General features: G+C 42.6%; 2 protein-coding genes and 1 non-coding gene across 7 annotated transcripts in view; 2 read left to right on the top strand and 1 right to left on the bottom strand.

Annotated features, from left to right (window-relative positions):
- The window catches only part of Frmd5 (FERM domain containing 5), a 313,939-nt gene that overhangs the window by 248,320 nt on the left and 45,984 nt on the right, over nt 1-19,635 (top strand). The gene's annotated exons all lie outside the window — the stretch shown is intronic.
- LOC114085124 (U6 spliceosomal RNA) lies at nt 3,504-3,610 on the top strand. Its single transcript, XR_003581412.2, has one exon. It is a non-coding gene; the product is annotated as a U6 spliceosomal RNA (small nuclear RNA).
- The window catches only part of Wdr76 (WD repeat domain 76), a 107,760-nt gene continuing 98,374 nt past the window's right edge, over nt 10,250-19,635 (bottom strand). For 2 of the 3 annotated variants that reach the window (XM_071608207.1, XM_071608206.1), the window contains one exon: nt 10,250-10,855. In XM_071608207.1, the coding sequence (XP_071464308.1) occupies nt 10,725-10,855 (131 nt within the window). In that variant the 3' untranslated portion in view covers nt 10,250-10,724. The remainder of the gene's footprint in view (nt 10,856-19,635) is intronic. The other variant, XM_027926193.3, reaches the window with a different exon arrangement.

Below are 19,635 nucleotides of genomic sequence, written 5' to 3'. Positions count from 1 at the left end.
GATAATTTAGAAGCTTGTACTTTTTTAGCTTATGGGTAAACTGAGAGAAGTAGTTTACTATTTGAAAGGGGTTACCCAGTGTTTTTAAGACTAAAATTGCCTATGAGACTTCCAAAGTGTCTGCTTTAATTAACGTTAGGAAATAAATTAACTGAGCCATTATTTAGAGTGTGTCTATTTTTAAAAATGAGCTTGGAGTGTTTGAGGAACAGTTGGAAGCCATGAGGCCACCTCAAAAGGAGAAGGGGGATGGAAGAGAGGAAGGTGAAGACCAGCACCTCTTCCATCCCTGGAGCCTGCCTATTGAATGGGACTCTCTAAATCCCTTCCCTCAAGCAGCCCAGACCCTAGAACTTCCCTCCTGACAACACAACCCAATCCTCCCTCCCCCAAGACTCCAAGACATGTTTTTCATGTTTTGAGTTTACACTGCTAAGTTAGAGATACCCCAGAGGTGTAAAGAGACTGAGAGTGGTTCTTCATCCGAAAAATGAAACTCTTAGAAATCATGGGTGTAAATGAAGCACTTTGCACATGGAACTCAGAATGCCACAGTGAAACACATGCCTTCCCTTCCTAGGTTACTTCCACATGTATATGAGCACATAAATATGTCAGAAGAAAACCATCAAATTGTGAGTGTTTACTATCATGCTCCACATCACAGTGCTGGCTCCTGCACTGGCACTGTTTGGCTAGTCTGCCTTTGTCGTGAGGATCAGAGAGATGGATACAGCTGGCAGATTTGGAGCAGTTATGAACTTTGTCTTTAGAAAAGAAAAGAGAAGAGAGCAAGGAGACTGGATAGGACTGGAAGAGGGAGACCTGGGAGGAAGAGAGATTGGGGTGGCAGTCAGAGGAAATAAGACTTTGGAAAGATATTTTAAAAGAATATGGTGAAAGTTTTGTTCTACTATGCAGCGTGTCCCCATGATCCTGTCCCTACACAGTCATCACACAGGTTGCATGAGGATTCAGTATGTTCAGAGTGGGGAGGCATCTGGTTGTGTGTCCATGATGCTTCACTTTTTTGTGTGTGAGCTCAGGGACCCAGTACCTACTTCATCTGTAATGACATTCTAATGTACCAGATAAAAGTAATGTCATGTTTTTAAAATTTAAGTTGAAGCCCTCTGAGCAGTAGTTTAAATCAGTTCCCCTCTGCTTATAGCTGTCTGTGACTTTGACTTTTAATACTCTTTCTAGTTATTTGTATTAAGGAACAATTTTTATTTTTAAAATGACAAACTCTTTAGGGGCTGGGGTTGTGGTTCAGCGGTAGAGCACTGGCCTAGCATGCGCGTGGCCCTGGGTTCGATCCTCAGCACCACATAAAAATAAATAAAACTACAACTAAAAAATAAATATTTTTTTTAAATAAATATTTTTTAAAGAAGGCAATTTCTGCTTTCTGTAATAACCAAGTACGTCCTATTAAACCAACTTTTCCACAGGTAACTGTAAATACTGGGCAAAATATAACACTACTAAGGCATGATAAAAAGCAGAATTTAAGTAGGGTCTACTCTTGCAAGAAAGGAATGGCAGTGGCTAACTTTCCCAGTCATGTATGGCTTTCAGCTTGAGGGTGTGTCCTATCTGGTAACATATAAGGCAGCTAAAGCTTTCAGATATCACAGTTTCTGTCAAACCCGCAGAGGCCAGCATTCAGGAGAACTGCAGCATGAGGAAGAAAGGGGAGGGGCAGACAGAGGAGCCCCAAACTCTGCCCAAATCTCTGGCTGACCTTTAAACTATTCATCATACTTGACATTGATTCCCAACTACACCTAAAATAACTGAGACTTGAATAATGTTTATATTTTTCCAAGTAGCATCTCATTATAAAAATCAAGAAAATTAATTATTGGTTTATTGAACACTTACTTTAGAAAAACATTATTTTCATTAAGTTCTTGGGACTTTTGTCTTTGTCAACCAAAAGCCCTTAAGAGCTCCATTCTTTGAGGGTGTCATTTCAGAGTCAGCTCATTGAATGCTTTCTTAGTGCAAGCTGTGTGCTGAAGAGCTCAAATGTCACTGGGAGGTTAACACATGCACATATGAAACATTCAGTAACAGGTCTCATTTGATGCCAAAGAATATTTGGCATAGGACTTCTCACTATGCCATAGCAATTAAGAAAAATCAACATGTATGCTTGGAAACTCCTGAGATAAATAGATAAGATAGCCCTTGTCCTTAAGCTTATGAGTTCAAATAGTAGCATAGTAACAAAATGTGGTATTGTAAATTATAAAACAATATATAAGGGCTGCAGTTGTAGCTCAGTGGTAGAGTGTTCACCTATCACATGTGAGGCACTGGGTTCAATTTTCAGCAATTCATATAAATAAATAAAATAAAGGTCCATCAGTAACTAAAAAATATTTTAAATAACATATAAATATGGGAAAAATTAATTCTGATAGGAAATAAAAGACTGTTTCATAGAATCAGTACCATTTGGTCTAAGTGTTGAAGGCTGGTTAGAATTTTTCAGGTAGAGACAGAAGAGACTATTCCAGGCAGAAGGAGTAGCATGACCAAGGGTACAGAGGTGGGGAACTAGGGAGATAAGGGAATGTCAAGAAGCCAGAGTTGACTAAAACAGTGAGTGAAGGGCAGCTTGGGAGTGGGAAGGGAAGTGGCCAATGGGACGTGGCATTGAAGAAATAAGGAAACAATCAATCGAGTGAGTGTAAGAAGTCTGCTTGCTGTGAGTAGAAAGAGAGGTTGTAATGGCCAGATTTGTTGAGGAAAGATTTCATAAAGGATGTATTCCCAGAAGTAGAGGAGATGGAGTGTTCATTTTCTTTCTTCCTTCCTTTCTCCCTCCACCCCCTTCAGTACTGAGGATTGAACCCATGGATGCTGTACCACCAAGCTACATTCCTTTATATTTTTTATTTGAGATAGGGCTTTACTAAGTTGCCCAGGCTGGCCATGAACTTAGAATCCTCTTGCCTTGGCCTCCGAGTAGCAGAGATCACAGTTGTGTGCCACCTCCCATAAAGGTATATTCATTTTCTATGGCTGCCGTTAACAAAAAAATTATCACAAACTAAGTGGCTTGAAATGACAGAAACTTGCCATCTCACAGTGCTGAAGGCTGGGAACTTGAAATCAGGGTGTCAGCAGGACCCTGCTCCCTCTGTGGGTTCTAGGGACAAATGCTTCCTTGCCTCTTCCTAGCACCTGCTGGTCCTTGCCATTCCTTGGTCTCTGCCTCTGTCTTCACACCACTGTGTTTCTTCTTTCTGTGTCTGTGTCTACATGGTGTGTGGACCTAGCCAAATCCAGTGTGACCTCATCTTACCGATGATACCTGCACAGACCTCATTTCCACATAAGAAAACATTTTAGCCAGACACAGTGGCACACACCTGTAATCCCAGCAACTCAGGAGGCTGAGGCAGGAGGATCACAAGTTCAAAGCCAGCCTCAGCAACTTAGCAAGACTCTAAGCAGTTTAGCAGACCCTGACTCAAAATAAAAAATAAGTGCTCACTTTGGCAGCACATATACCAAAATTGGAACGATACAGAGAAGATTAGCATGGCCCCTGTGCAAGGATGACATGCAAATACGTGAAGCATTCCATATTTCTGAGTGCAGCTAAAGCAGCAGAGGTGATTCTGCGTGTGAACAACATCATCAAAGCAGCACCAAGGAAACGAGTCCCTGATCACCATCCCTGTTAAACATTTCCAAAAGCTGTTGATCTCTGGACTACTCATAGCAAAGTTCTGTTTAAAAGACTTCAGCCTTTAGAAGAAAACTGTAGAATTGATGGCTAGCTGTGCCCATTACATCCTTAAGTTTGGATGTTAGCTGACCTCCTGTTTTAACATGGGGTCTAATTTATTTCCTGTTTCATTTTCCTTAAAATTCAGTTGATTTAAAAGTTCATTTCTCACGGCATGCATTAAAATTTTGAATGACTAAAAAATAAATAAATAAAAAATAAAAAGGGCTGCAGAGGTTGTGGTTCGGTGGTACAGCACTTGCCTCGCATGTGTGGGGCACTGGGTTTGATTCTCAGCACCACATAAATAAATAAAATATAGGTATTGTGTCCATCTACAACTAAAAAAAATTTTTTTTAATGTTTAAAAAAGGGGGATTCTGGAGATATAGCTCAGTAGTTAAGCGTCCCTGGGTTCAATCCCTGGTACCAAAAAAAAAAAAAAAATAGAAGATCATATTCTTAGGTTTTGGGTACACATGAATTTGTGGAGATACTAATCTGCCCAGTACAGCAGGAAATTAAAAATAATGTGAAATATTCATGGTCTTAAAGTTCTGCATCTGCCTAATCCCTAATATTTAACTCTATTTTATGAAACACCGTTGTTCACAAAAGTATATTGTTATTATTAACACCTAATTATTCATGACCCATTCATATTTTGATTTTTATAAATTGTCATTGAAAGTCACAAGTATTTTATGTCATTGTAGAACATTTAAAATTAAGTCATCACTAAGTAACTCTGTCCTTCTTCCTGTCTCTCCTTGGTAAAAAACGATCACGGACACACAGTTTCATTGTTCCAAATGTGTAAGATTAAATGCATTTTGGGGAAGAAGATATTTTTAAAGCAAAGCCATTCCATTAAGTAGACCTAAATTTAGATTGCCAGAGCCTTGTAGACACTGAAGAGCAAGTGTTGAAACTCATTAATGAGTTCCAGACTGCTGCAGCTAAGCTGCCTGCCTCTCAGCAGTAGCCCTTGCACTAGCTTGCTCCAAAAGAAGGAGTGCACAGATGTCTGAGGGACTCTTATCTTCAAGGCTATCGTTTCAGGTATTAGTTAAAATTTCACATTCTTGACCTTCACAATTCTTAAATCATGAATTCCTAGCAACCATAATCTGTAAAAGAAGAAAAAAAAAAAAGCATATTTACACATCCCCTAATAACAAGTCAAAGATTATTAACTTAAAATATTTAATTCAACTCAGAAGAACCAAAAATGAAACATTCACTCCCTCCACCCCTATACCTGCAAGCCCAGCTTTTTCTGACAATATCCCTTAGTTAGAGAAAATGCAAATGAAGCTTCTGGAATTCAGCTTAAAAGAGAAAACATTTTATAGCTGGCGAGGCTAATTTGACAATATATATGAGTGCCAGTAATTCTCTTAATATAATTCTTGAATAAAAATCTTAGAGGTGAAGGAGCTGGGAATATAGCTCAGTTCATAGAGTGCTTGCCACGAGTGCACAATGCCCTGGATTCAATCCACAGCACCACAAGACAAACAAAAAAAGAATTTTAGAGGTGAGAAAACACTGCCTCCAAAGTTCCTGATGATGGGCTAACTCCAGATGTATTGTATTTCAGATCTGGAATTGACTCTATTTGGTGTAAAAATGATCACCAATACATAAGACTTAATGTTACTGTTAAGACTGGGCTGAGTTAACAGGAGCAACTCCTTAGTTTTCTGTGTGGAATTAGTTTCAGTTCTGTAGGCCATTCTAGATAAAGAGCACTTCAAATTGTATCTGTTAGACATGACTTTTTTGGAGGGAGGGAGCATACCAGGTTGAACTCAAGGGCACTCAACTCCTGAGCCACATCCCCATCCACAGCCCTAATTTATATTTTATTTAAAGACAGGGTCTCACTGAATTGCTTAGCACCTCACTTCTTTTGCTGAAGCTGGCTTTGAACTCAAGATCCTGCCTTAGCCTCCCGAGCCACTGGGATTACAGGCATGCACCATCACACCTGACTAATGACTTTTATTTTTGCAGCTTCGATTCAATTCAGATTCATTTAGATTCATTTCTTCTCTCTCTCTCTCTCTCTCTCTGGTACTAGGGATTGAACCCAGGGGCACTTAACCACTGAGCCACATCCCCAGCCCTTTTTACTCTTTATTATGTCTCACATCATTGATTAGGGCCTTGCTACATTGTTGAGACTGGCTTTGAACTTGCAATCCTCCTGCTTCAGCCTCCCAAGCCACTGGAATTATAGGTATGTGCTACCATGCCAGGCAAGATTCATTTCTTGAGTACCTATTGTGTTTCAGGTATCAAGTGTACCAGTGAGAATAAGACAAGATCCTTGGCCCACCCATCAACCCTCCAAGGCAAGTTAGTGCATAATTGCAACATATTGATTCAACATATTGAGAAGGAATGCCCAGAATGCTATGGAATCTCAGAAAAGAGCATCTAAAACTTGCTTGAAAGTATAATTCTCTTATTAATACAAACATGAATTCTATGCTTTGATAATTGACTTCAATATTGGTACCTACAAAAAGGAAATGTATTCTAGGATTTGCCAAAACAATCTGCTCTAAAAATAAATCAATAGTTTGATCTAAGAAATCTTACTTATTCCTTAATTATTTTCTTAATTAATTCTGTAGTCAAAGCCTTAAAAGGATTAATGGTCCACTCACCAAAGTCATCAATGATAACACTCAATTTAAAGATAGCTTTTCAACCAATTCACCCACCCTCCTTGCTGAAATTAAATTGTGGAAACTGTCCTCCACTCCTAATTTACTTTTACTCCTTTCTTTAGGTGTTCACTTAAATACACTTTATTCTGCCCCTTAAATATTCCTTTATCCAACATATTTTTACCTTCATTACCATTATCTTATTGCCCATAGCTCACCTGGATTGTGGCAATGATTTCTTACTTGTTCTCCCATATCTACTCACTGTCTGTCAGTACTCCTCCACCCACATGAAATCCATGCAAGTATTTTTCCTTATTAAAAATCTTTTCACCCCTACCTTCGCCTACAGAATAAATTCCTCAGGGCACTCATGGTCCTTCACCAACTGGCTGACTACCTCTCAGTACTGATCTCCTGCAATAGACCTCTTTGTACCAGGGCAGTTGGTTGAAATTCCTAGAGCACTTCCTGCTCTGAACATCCTGTTCCTTCTACATCTCATCTGCTCCCGAGCCATCAAGCTTCAAGCTTTGGTGCCTCCCTCAGACTCAATTTGTAAATCACTTCCTTTGTGAGGTCTTTCTGGCAGTCTCGCTTTCACCTAACTACCTTTGTACCTTGTATTTACAAGATAAATTTACTGCTGTTACACCCTCCCATTATAATTTGAGATTCTCCCCATGTCCAAAAATAAGGTTCACTTTCCAGTTAATGGAAAATTTAGGGAATCATCCCATCATTCCTCATCTCTAGAGTCTCCCTGGGCTAGAAGAATGGGTACAAGTAAGGGCCTCAAGGGAATTCTTCCTTGGCATGTGGACTTGAATACACTGAGGAGGCAGCTCCAGAGCCTGTTCAGTTGATTCTGCATCTTACATGGTCTGATGCCACATGCTTTTCTAAGTATCCATCTTTGACAAAAAGAGCACCCCAGAGCCAGGCACAGTGGTACATGCCTGTAATCCCATCAGCTCAGGAGCCTGAAGCAGGAGGATCACAAGTTCAAAGCTAGCCTTAGCAATTTAGTGAGGCCCTAAGCAACTTAGCAAGACCCTGTCTCAAAATTTTAAAAAATTAAAAGGGTTGAGGGTGTAGCTCAGTGGTAGAGTGCCCCTGGGTTCCATCTAGAGAAAAACATATAAAATACCCTACCCCAGAAGAGAAAGTCCACAGAGCATCCAATGATGCATCTTTTTGCTGAGGCAGCAACCTTTCTTATCTTGAATTCATGACTTCTTTTGACCTTTCCAGGCCATGCTGAAGATTAGGGAGATCTGGAGTATGCAAAGAAAGAACAAGATTAATTACGGCCTTCAGGGGATATAGGAAGGGTGTGTATAGCCTTACGGTATATCTGCCTCATCAATTCCCTAGACAAGGGGGATTTGGAACTGGTTACCAGCTGACATCTAATCTCTAGAAGATAAAAATGTTCTAGTTTTTTAAAAAAATCTAAAGAAAAATGTAAGTAATCTGGTTTTAAATGCTTCTTGTTTCTTACCTCATACTCTTCAAATATTGTTGAAAATCACTGGTTTCCTGCTAGGGTTTTGTTTTGCTTTGAGGATTTTTTGCTTGTTTGTTTAGTTTTTGTACTAGGGATTGAACCCATGGGTGCTTTACCACAAGCTCCATTCCCAGTCCTTTTCATTTTTTGTTTTGAGACAGGGTCTCACTGAGTTGCTAAGGCTGGCCTTGAGCTTGAGCTTACAATCCTTTTGTCTCAGCCTCCCAAGTCTCTGGGTTTATAGACTGTGCCCTATGCACTACTCCTGTTAGATTTTTAACTCTTGTTAAGATTTCTCTTTGTGCGTGTCCTCATGGAAAAACCCAATATTTGTCCTATTTCCAACAGGAGTGGTTTTCCAATTGAACAAGACCAATAGTGCCTAGGTCTAAGAGATCCAATGAGTTCAGAGAAAAATTCAGCCAAGGGGTTTTATATGTGCATAGATAAATATTGAGAGAGAGAGTCAAAGAATTATAAAACCATCTAAAAATTGCAGAGGAGAATGGAGCTACAGCCCATCAAAATTAAAGGATGGGCATTTCGAAAGAATATGTGCTTTGGAGCAAAGCAGGTCTGGATTTAAGTCCCGCATATTAGTTGTGGAGTCTTATGCAGGTCTGTTAACTTCACTAGGTCCTGGCTTCCTCTTTATAAAATGGGGTTCGTAGAAACCTTCCTTATGAAATTTTTAGCCTTAGAGTTAATGTTTGCAGAATGCTTTGCAAGCAGTTGGCTCTGGTAGTTATGATTTTGGGTTTCTGATGTGATGGAATCTGATGTTTCACCCAGATCCCCCCAGGATCAACAGCACCAGGAGTGCTGTTGGCAGTGGTTTCTATTCAATGACTGCTCAGGTGAGTGTGTAAACGCCTGGCTTTCTTGACTAAACTTGAAGCAATTCTGAAGGACCATCCCAGCTTCAGAAATCCCCATGGTTCAGCCAAGTTAGTGATAAGCTTATGTGGCAGCTCAACCTCTCTGACTCCACTTTTCTTCCCTCCCTTCCAAGGATATTGACCCCAAGAGCACTTCTAAACAAATATCCCGCATGCTAAACTCTATTCCAGAGTCTACTTCCAAAGGAACCTAACCTGTAACAATTAACTTAGCAGAGGTATCCAGTCCTGGATTATAATTCATCACACATTGACCCAAGATGCTAAAAACCAAAGATACTGTGGCACCTTGGCCAGGTGCCAGGAGGCATTTTAGAAAGACAGGAAAAGCATCAGAAAAACTGTAAGGGAAAAAGTAAACCCCTAGAGACATGTGGAATTTGCCCATAGAAAGGCCTTTGATTGTTTCCAGAATTTAAAAACACTCTAAATCCTCTTCCACATTAGCCCAGGCGCAGGGAAATGTTCTTCAGCATTAACTTCCTAAAAAGAACTTGGCTATGAGGTTCGCATCAATATAATTAAGCAAATGTAATGATTAGTCTTTTCCAGCATTGAGCTTTTAATTCCTTCCCAGTGGCAAGGGCCCAGTTAGAGACCTTCCTGGAAACAGAGCTGTTTTACTTTCCCTTGACTGTGTTGGTGGCACATGCAGTTATTTTGGAGCTGGGCAGCTTTGCAAACACCTTTTGGGGAACTCAAGTTATTTAGGCAGGAGCCCCCTGTCTCACTCAGCCTTTTCCCATCCCCTCCCAAACACATATTATGCTGTTAAAATCAGCAAATTAGACAAAGGTTATACCCACCAGGCCAATCCTGAAATTAACTTTTGGGGTTTCATTGAACTCTAATTTGGGCAGGGACACCATCTCCAGGAATGGCCTTTTCTATTCTTTCCTACACTGATTTCATCAGATAATAAACATTGAAGACCCAGGAGGAAGGAGCTCATCAAGTAAGACTAGCTGTTGCCAATTAGCCTGGTCATACTCATTGAGTAATTAATCAACCAATTCTTCTTGATGACCATGTGCTAGGCAGTAGGCTGTGGACCACAAATGCAAACACTGCACACAAGTTTCCACCTCAGACAACAGTGGACAAGAACAGGGGAAGGTTGGCAGTAGAATTGTGAAGGGGTACAGAGAGTACTGTTAACCGCTGTTGACCGGTGACGAGTTCTTGCTTCCCCAATGTTGAAGAATAACACCAAAGAAGCACGCCGAGGCAAGGTCAGAGTAGAAATTAGAAGTTTATTAAAGGACAGCAGAAAAGACTTCTCCCGGAGGAAGAAGGGGACCCAAGAGGTGGAATCCGTGGAAGGGATGTTGTCTCCCCTTTTTATAGTTCTTTCAGTGATGGAATGTAGGTGGGAAGGACCGAGGGGTGGGACACAGGTGGGCCAAAGAAGTAATCTGGTCAGGAAGGACTTCTGAGTCAGCACCTTTTTGCTGGGGGCTGTTCATTAACATTTCTTTGAGGTGGACTTTGGCCTAGGGCCTTTTGGGACTTCATTAACATTCCATGAGTTGTCCTGTGTTTTCCCTGATTCATTCTCCGCATGGTCTCCAGCATGGTCTCCATTTTAGATTTCACTCGATATTAGACCCGATTTATCTAACTACACTGACTACCTAACTTTAAATCTGGCTTCAGTACCATGAGATCAGAGAGAAAATGACTTTTCCCAGGTCACTTTTTCAGTATCTCTAAACCTTGAAGTCACTCAGGTAGTACCTTGCCCAAAGCACTTAGTAAATACAGTTGGTGTTTTTCCCAGTGGTTTTCATTCATTGTTTTTAACCTTCAAACAACACAATTGCTTTAGTCAGCTTTTCTGCTGCTGTGACCAAAAGACGGGTCAAGAATGATTTAGGAGGAAAAGCTTATTTGAGGCTCACGATTTCAGATGTCTCACTCCTCCATTCCTTGGGCACAAGGTGAGGCAGAACATCATGGCAGAAGTGTGTGGTGGAGGAAAGCAGCTGGGAACACGGCACCCAGGAAGCAGAGAGCTCTGAAAAACAAGGACAAAATATGAACCCAAAAGGCATGCCCCCAGGGACAACCCCTCTTTCAGCCACACCCTACCTGCCTAGAGTTACTACTCAGTTAATCCCTATCAGGGGATGAATCCACTTGACTAGGTTAAAGGTCTCATAACCCAATCATTTCACCCCTAAACCTTTTTGCATTATCTCACACATGAACTTTTGGGAGATACCTCATATCCAAACCATAACAATATTCAGTGGGCAGCAGACGTACAGGATTTTTTTCAATGGTGACATCTCAACCAGTGTTGTGTGTGCCTCTGTAAATCTTGGTCTCCATATTGTAGCCTTGTGATATAGAGGCACCCAGATGACAGGGATGTTCCAGGAACCTTGGGGGAACTGCTGGGTCAAGGCTCCTGCCTCACCTCCATTTACAATACTGCCAAAATATGCAAAATGAGCAGTCACTCTTACAGAGGAGGCCAGAAGTCTGGCTTCTTTCTATCACACTTCAAAGGCCAGACCACACCAGGTCATCCCCACCTCTCTGCCAGTACATGAGAGATGTGTTTCCAAGTCCAAGAATTATTTATAGACCAAGAGACACCTGTTGCTGCTCAGCCACTGAAACATCTGGGAGAATGACAGGAAACTAACAAGTTTAAGGACCAGGGCATGTATCTCAAAGCACACCCTCAGCTTCTACCTCAGCCCAAGGTCAGAGACTCTGCCTCTGGTTAAGTCTGGGATGCTGCCAGGATGAGATTAGAAGGGACATTTATCAGACCCTTCTCTGTCAGTTCTTCTTTCTTACATAACTGGACATTGGAAGAGTTCCCTATCCTATATACAGGATCATACAAATAAAACTTTATTCCCTACTCTTACCCCAGCCATTTTACCCCTAAGGCCTTCCCATGATTCAGGGTCCCCACTGCCAACTGTAGTCTAAGCAGTGCTTGGAGGACAGAGGATAGTAATAGCCTCAGGATCTACTCTGAGAAGTTCCTGCAATGATCCTCACCATGTGAGGGTGAAGGCATGCACAGGGGATCTAACAGAACTTTTCCATCGCTCACAATGCAAAGTGAAATGACCAAATTCATCGTAGCAGAATAGTTTTACATATGGTATTCACTGTCTCAGGCCAGCTAGATGCAGCTTCTAGAATTGAATGAATTCTCTTTAGTTACTCTTCCCATTTACTGTGAGCAATGGCCCTGAATTTTTTCAATTAGTTAAACTAGTGATAAATGCCTTAAACATCTACCTTGTTAGAGCTACCTGATTATCCTTTTTAAAAACGACCAAAAAAAGGAAAAACTTTTTAAAATCTTTGTTTAGGCCAAGCATGGTGGCACACACCTATGACCCAAGCAGCTCAGGAGGCGGAGGCAAGAGGATCATAAGTTCAAAGCCAGCTCAGCAACTTAGTGAGGCCTTAAGCAATCTAGTAAGACCCTGCTTTAAAAGAAAAAATAAAAAGGGCTGGGGATATGGCTTAGGGGTTGAATATCCCCGGGTTCAATCCCTAGTACCAAAACAATAGAACAAACAAACAAACAGACAAAAGAAAACAACTTTGTTTAGGAGAAGAGAGACCTGGAATATGATTACTCTGGTCAACTAATAACAGAATCAGAGACTTTGCACATGTAAAGTGACAGAAGACCATTTAAGAGGTGGGAAACTGAGGCACAGAGAGAAAAGACTTGCCCAATGGATTGCTTGCCTTTCTGACATCATTTTCCTCCTGCCCCTAATTCCCTACTCAATGCTGAACATGGAGGACTTGTCTTCTGGCATAGAACTATGTGTTCAGGGCATATTCCCCCAGCCCTCCATGGAGGGCGGCTGGATCCTTTTCCAGGAAAAGGGAGAGAAGGGGAGAGCTGGTCATGACACCAAGGCAAAAGTCTGACTGAGAAGCCTTAAGGAAAGCAGGTGCAGACAGGAGTCAGCAGTAGGCAGAGGGCTAGGGCAGCACTCAGCCTCCTTCCAAGACACCAGAGCCTACAGACCAGGAGACGAAACATTCTCGAATAGATTCCTGCCACTGACAGCAGAACTGGGGTGAGAAGGGGACTCTTTCTCTGAATTAGTGTTGATGATAACTGCTAGCGTTACTTTCTGGTGATCTCATTCATAGCAAACATGCAGCGAGTTTTGAGCTAGTTAGCCAATGAATATAAATGGTAATTGGGGACTTGAACCTTGCATCCAGAATTGGGCAGCTGCCAACTGTCATAAAAGGCAGAATTTGAAAATCTAGCAGGAAGGAGCAGAGTTTCTCTATAGCATTTGACTCACAGACTCATGCTCTGAAGTTGGTCCTCTTGGTACATGAAAACATGGGAGTTAAATGAAAGTGAGAATTGTGCAGATGGAGCTGGACTCTGGTAGAGTTCAAAAATCCACTTCTTCCACTTAGCTCTGCAGTCTTGGCTACAAGAGCTACTAGTCACCAACAGATGCTGGAGAAGGGTAGATCTAGTCCAATAGTCTCCAGACCAGCATCACCTAGGAATTTGTTTGCTTATTTTTCTTTTTTCTTTTTGTGGGGAGGGTACCAGGGATTGAATTTAGGGGCATTCGGCCACTGAGCCACCTTTCCAGCCCTATTTTGTATTTTATTTAGAGACAGGGTCTCACTGGATTGCTTAGCACCTTGCTTTTGCTGGGGCTGGCTTTGAACTCCCCAGCTGCTAGGATTACAGGCATGTACCACCACACCGGGCTTATCTGGGAATTTGTTAGAAACAAGAAGTCTCAGGCCCCACCCCAGATCCACTGGACCTGACACTCAGTGGGGGGCTGGGAAATCTGTGTTTTAACTAGAATCACTTGGAGGCAAGTGATTCTGATTCAGGCTCAAGTTTGAGAACCACTGGTTCTAAGTACGGAGCAGTTCTGTTAAGTAACAATAGAGGATGAAATACACATGATTCAATAGACACTATACCTTTTAATGCTTTGACTTTGATTAGAATAAAAAGAAAAAAGTATCAGGTAAAATGTGTTTTCGTAAATTAACTCAGAGCTTCTCTTAAAATAACAGATTATTTCCAGAGTCAAAGCTACAGGACTTAACTATAACATCAGACTGTCCTCCAGGCATCCCCAGGTGAAGGAATATATAACAGGCTGTTTGGAAACTCTACCTTCAGAGCAAGCTAGCTGTCTGCCTCCTGTCTTTCCTCTTCTTCCTCTTCTCCTCCACCACTGGGACAGCCACAATTGAGAGATATGGGGTCTGTCCTCCTGCTTTCCCAGGCCTTAGCATTTGTACAGTAAACCATCTCTCCACCCATGTTTGGCTCATGGCCCCAGCTGTCTCACTTTTCTCTTGGGCCTCTGGGTATTGTTGGTCCAGTAAGGTTGTTTCCATTTAGTGCTGGAAAGGGGAGATATTCATAAACCTGACCTTGTACCACCAGTGGGACCAGAAACCAAGAGACAGGTTCTGGAGCCTAACTGATTTCTTTCTATCTGCTGTTATGAGGGGCTTTCAAGGGAGGTGCTGCTGTCCTTCTCAAGAGAAGCAGCGAGAATGACTTGACCCATCTAGTCCTAGCATAAGATGCCAGCAGCTGTGTGTGACCTTGAGACTCTGATCAGGGAGTCCTGGGCTCTACTCACCCTTCTTAATCCTGTTGTACATCCATTCACCTGAGAATGTTGGGGGCAGGGGGTTGGTGCTACAGTCAGCTCCTGTAGCTTTAACACCAGAGAGAACCTGTTATGTTCCTTAAGAGGTTCTGAGTTGCCAGGCACCACTGCCCGGTAGTCTCCAGACTTTACAGCCCACACCTGTAATTCCAGCAGCTCAGAAGGCTGAGGCAGGAGGATCACAAGTTCAAAGCCAGCCTCAGCAACAGCAAGGTGCTAAACAACTCAGTGAGACCCTGTCTCTAATTAAAAAAAAAAAAAAAAAAGGCTGGGGATGTGGCTCTGTAGTTGAGTGCCCCTGAGTTTAATCCCTGGTACTACCCCCTGCTCCCCCACCAAAAGGCTCTGAGTTAATTTTTTTGCCAGATACATTTTTCTTTTTAATTTAGTCAAAACCAAGGCATTATAAGGTACAGTGTCTATTGGAATTGTATGGTATCTGGTCTTCAACCTCATTCAACTCCTCTTTCTCACAGAGCATGTCAGGAACATAGTAGAGGTTCTGCCTTTTTTCTTTATAGCAGGAGGAACAACTGCCAGGCATCTAAAGGAATTTGGGTTGACTGTGTGTATTTTATATTTTCTACTCTTCTCTGACCAAGTCTGGAAGACATAGCCTTGGGGTATAGAGAAGATGCAGATCTGTGCTTTGAGAACCACTTAGGGAAGATTTCCAAAATGATGTCAGATTCCTATAAGGGAGGGGACACTGCAAGGTGAAAAGCTGGCCAGAATCTACCCCAGAGTTCTTATCCAGGGAAAGTGGGCTTCTGTACCTTGAGGGCATATTCTCATTGCTGAAGCCTCATAGAGTTTTAAGTCCATTCATTCTGAAGGAAGAGGAGTCATAGGAGGCAGGGGAAAATGGTAGGAAAAATTTACAGGGTTCTTATGTACATTATGTCTCTTATTTGGGACCTCAAAAATAATCCTTCTAGAGATGTGGTATTAGCCTTGTTTTATAAATAAGGAAACTGAAGTTCAGACAGATTTCAGTACCGGTCTGAGATCACAGAGGAGGAGCAACTGAACAGGGCCTTGACCAAGTCTAGCTTTTGTTCTCAGGGCTTTTACCTTTCTAGTGTACTTCCACTCTGTTCCCCTACCTCCACCTCAAGTTCTAGGGAATGCAAATGTCCTGGGGAGGATACTTGAAAATGAGACTGTACTAGGATTCAGAAATCCCAATCTCTTCTATTTATGAGGTTTGTCCACTCTGGATCCATCGTTTATGTTGGTGTTGGTCAATCATTTTCTGTGGGAGAGATGAGGTTAAGGGAATAGGTATAGATGGACTGTTCTCATAATCCCTGACCACCCAGGCCTCTCCCTGCATCCACAGAAATTCCCAGATTTGTCAGATAACATGCATTTGCCCCCCTCCCCCCACCTTAAAAAAAATAGTTGTCAAACTGTCCTTAGGTTAAGGGCAATAGGAAGTTGACTTTCTTTAAAAGTAATCTGAAGCAGTATTATATGAGAAGCATAGGTGTATGGGAAGGTGTGTGTGTGTGTGTGTGTGTGTGTGTGTGTGTGTGTATGAGAGAGAGAGAATATGAGTATGGACTGCACACAAACTAATGACTTTTTGTTTGTTTTGTTTTTTCCCAAGCAAGCCTGGCTAAGTTTCTAGTAATTCTGCAGCTATGATATTACTAGTCCTCTGAAATATTCTCACTGGCCAGAAAAATACAACTCATATTTATTTGGTCAGTAGCAAGATGTGGTAGTGATGCTTCTAAGAATCTGTCCCCTTATTTGTAAAAATGGGAAAGATGGACAAACTGATTTTCTTCAGGCCAAGCTCTGTTTTTCTTTTCTTTTCTTCCAGAAACCACTAGACAAAAAGAACCCATGTAGGAATAAGATGGTGTAGCTCTAGAAGGATCATCATTAATATCTCAATAAGTCTGGCCCTCCTGTTAGCCCTGCTCTTACAAACTGTAACAGTTGCAGGTTTGAGGGTCTGCTCAGAGGGTCTTATTTTCCCTTGTTGGGTCTGTTTGGGGCCATCTCTGCTGAAAGAACACTTAGTCCTCCTTCCCATGACATTTACTTGCACACAGTGACCTCTGTGTTCCAGATTGAATGTGATTCCCCCACCCCACGTGCACATCCTTTGAGTGCCACACCATGTGGTGGTGATCTAAGCCAGTTCTCTGACCTAAGTAAGGTCTGCCAAGAGGGCTCCCTGCAGCATTGCACCTGGCATCTGACCCTTCAGGCGTCAGTGCAGGATCATGAAAACCACCCTGCTCTCTCAATTTGCATGTGGAATGGGGGGTATTGGGGCAAAGAAGTTCCTGAATGTATTAAAGATTAGATAAAAACCATGGCTAAGAAACACGGATCCTGTTTCCCCCCTGAACTCTGCTTTCCCACCCTCTGGACTTGGCTGCTCTCCTGGGAGTCACATGGTCATCTGTTCCCATGGCAGCCTCCTAGTGCTACAGTTTGGATACCAAGTGCCTGCTTGGGCCCCATCCTTCCCAGCCTGACTGCCGAGTTCTGAGACCAGACCCAGAAGAACACCTGGGCAGGGCTAAGCTGTGTCCCTTTTGTATTCATGGCAGCCTGCTGCATAAGACAGTGTGACTTCAAGTGGGCATCTCTGTATTTCCCCCTGGAATGAGATTCCTGATCCGTCTCCCAGAGTGAGCTGGCTGTTCTCCTAGCTGCAGCCTCAGCAGCTCCTGGACAGATTTTGTTGGTTTACCACTAAGCAAGAAAAAGTGGGCTCCTGGGCCAGGAGCCCGCAGGGGTTCCCTCCCTTCAAAGAAAATGTAAGTGAGCATGGAAGGTGCTGAGGTTTAGAAATCTGGGGCCCTGCAATTAGCACTTGTGCCCCTCATCCTCCCCCTGCCTCAGATAGCTGGGCTGGGGGTAGTGTGGGACCAGGGGAGGTAAGAGCTGCCCCAGTAATTCAGTCACACTTTTCTGCTCTGCTCACTCATGCCATGGCCCTGAGAAGATGAACTGATGTGTCCATTCCTCTATGACATTAAAGAGCTTTTACACAGCATCTGCTCCTTAACCTGGCAGACATTGGCACACACACGTGCCCTTAGAAAGCTCTGACAAGGACAGCAAGGATGCCTTTGGCCTACAAGAAATTTAAATATGAATTTAAGCCAGAATGGAGGCTGAGTGCCAATCTTTTTTTTTTTTTTAAGAGAGAGAGAGAGAGAGAGAGAGAATTTTAATATTTTTTTTAGTTCTCGGCGGACACAACATCTTTGTTTGTATGTGGTGCTGAGGATCGAACCCGGGCTGCATGCATGCCAGGCGAGCGCGCTACCGCTTGAGCCACATCCCCAGCCCCTGAGTGCCAATCTTTTTTCCCTGTCAGACTTCAGAGGACAACTTCAGCTCTTGCCTCTCTTCTAAGCCCCCTTATCTTAATGTGGTCTTCTTTTTTTAAATATTTTTATTTTTAGTTGTAGTTGAACACAATACCTTTATTTTTTATTTATTTATTTTTATGTGATGCTGAAGATCAAATCTAGGGCCCTGCACATGCTAGACGAGCGCTCTACTGCTGAGCCATAACCCCAGCGCTAATGTGGTCTTCTTTAACCCCTGGCCTCTTGTACTTTTGGCCAGCAGGGGCCCACTTTCTGTAATCCCTCCCTTTTATCTCTGCCTTCTCCAGGGGCCCATGAAACCTCAGTCAGCTCCCATTTAACAGCATGTGGCTGAAGGTGAAGGAAGCTGTAATCCTTCTTGTCCCCTCGAAGCCTCACTTAGTTGGTACTTAAAATATGTGTGCCTCACAGGTAGATGGGATTGGATAAGGTGAAGCTTAATGAGTGGGGGCTCTCTTCATGTTGGCTCCCCTCATTAGGATTCACCATGCCAGGGCCTGACTCCATCCATGATGGGTTAAAATAAAGCTTCTCTGGCTTAAAGGCATTTATTATGAGGCAGAAAATGCAATTAACCTTGAAAAGTTTAGGTCACTGGCTCAGACTTGCTTGCTGCTTGCTGCCTCAGTCCCTTCGCTCAAGAACAGGCAAAACATAGAAAACCAGAATCACACATTCCAGGGAAGAGCAAGAAGAATTCTCCCAGCCTCCATTGCAATATGATTCTAAGAGCTTCAGGGATTGTTCTGTGCATCATATGGAGAGAATAAATGGATTTTCTTACCTGAACTGTTACAAATATGTGTAGGTATTGTTGTGGTTCATAAAATTCAAATTTATTTTTAACTGAGTACTTAATATAAGTTACTTTGACCCAATAATGTCTTGGGAGGAGAATAAGCTCTGAGGTTTAACTGGAGGATAAGGATTTGGGTGCTCTGCCTCAGCTCACTTGTCCTGAAGATAAACGTTCTCAGGCATGGAGCTCTGACTTTGTGACTAAACAGTAATCACCTGTCAGTACCAGTGCCTGTTTCTGCAGTATAATCAATGGCTCAACATTCAGCACACAAAGCGCAGTGTAGCCATAGTGCCAGGGTAACTACAGGCAAAGGGAAGAGAAGATAGAAGTCCCTGGGCTTTGCCATCCCACCAAAAGAGAAGACTGGCTGCACAGAATATTCCAGAAACCCCTGAACTTAGGGATAGGAGGCCGTGGGGAGGGTCTCTTAGAATACAGCTGGCATCTGTAAGTGCAAGGGGACTCCTGAGACCAGGAAGTTGTAGAATTCCGAAAATTTTTCATGCCAATGGCTTATTGTTGATGTTCCAGCTGCAAGTGACTCCACCCAGAGTCCACCTCAGGCCACCCCTCCAGTCACAGGCGTTAAGTACCCCAAGGGAGGAGCATGTTGTAGAAAGTATCTCCACAGTGCTGAGTCATTCTGCCTTTGTATAGGCTGGAAATTTGAACTTCATGGAGATGGGCTGCCAGAAGCAGCTCTGTTCTACCTCCTATCCCCACTCCCTTCACCCAGCCCTATCCCTGGAGAAACAGCAAAGGAAGATGCTTCTTTCTATGGGTCTACGAAAACAGCCTCATAGCCATGCATCTACCACAGGCAGATGGGAACCTGAGGGAATGATGACCTCATGGTGGGGAGCACACCAGGGGAACCCACCAGATGCTGAGAAATAACCAGAGAAAGATCCTTTTTATAGCTACAGGGAATATGTAATGGGATAGGTTCTTGTTTCCTAATTCC

This window comes from Marmota flaviventris, chromosome 2 (genome assembly GCF_047511675.1).
Source record: "Marmota flaviventris isolate mMarFla1 chromosome 2, mMarFla1.hap1, whole genome shotgun sequence".
NCBI lineage: Eukaryota > Metazoa > Chordata > Mammalia > Rodentia > Sciuridae > Marmota > Marmota flaviventris.
This window is presented reverse-complemented; position numbering and strand designations above follow the sequence as displayed.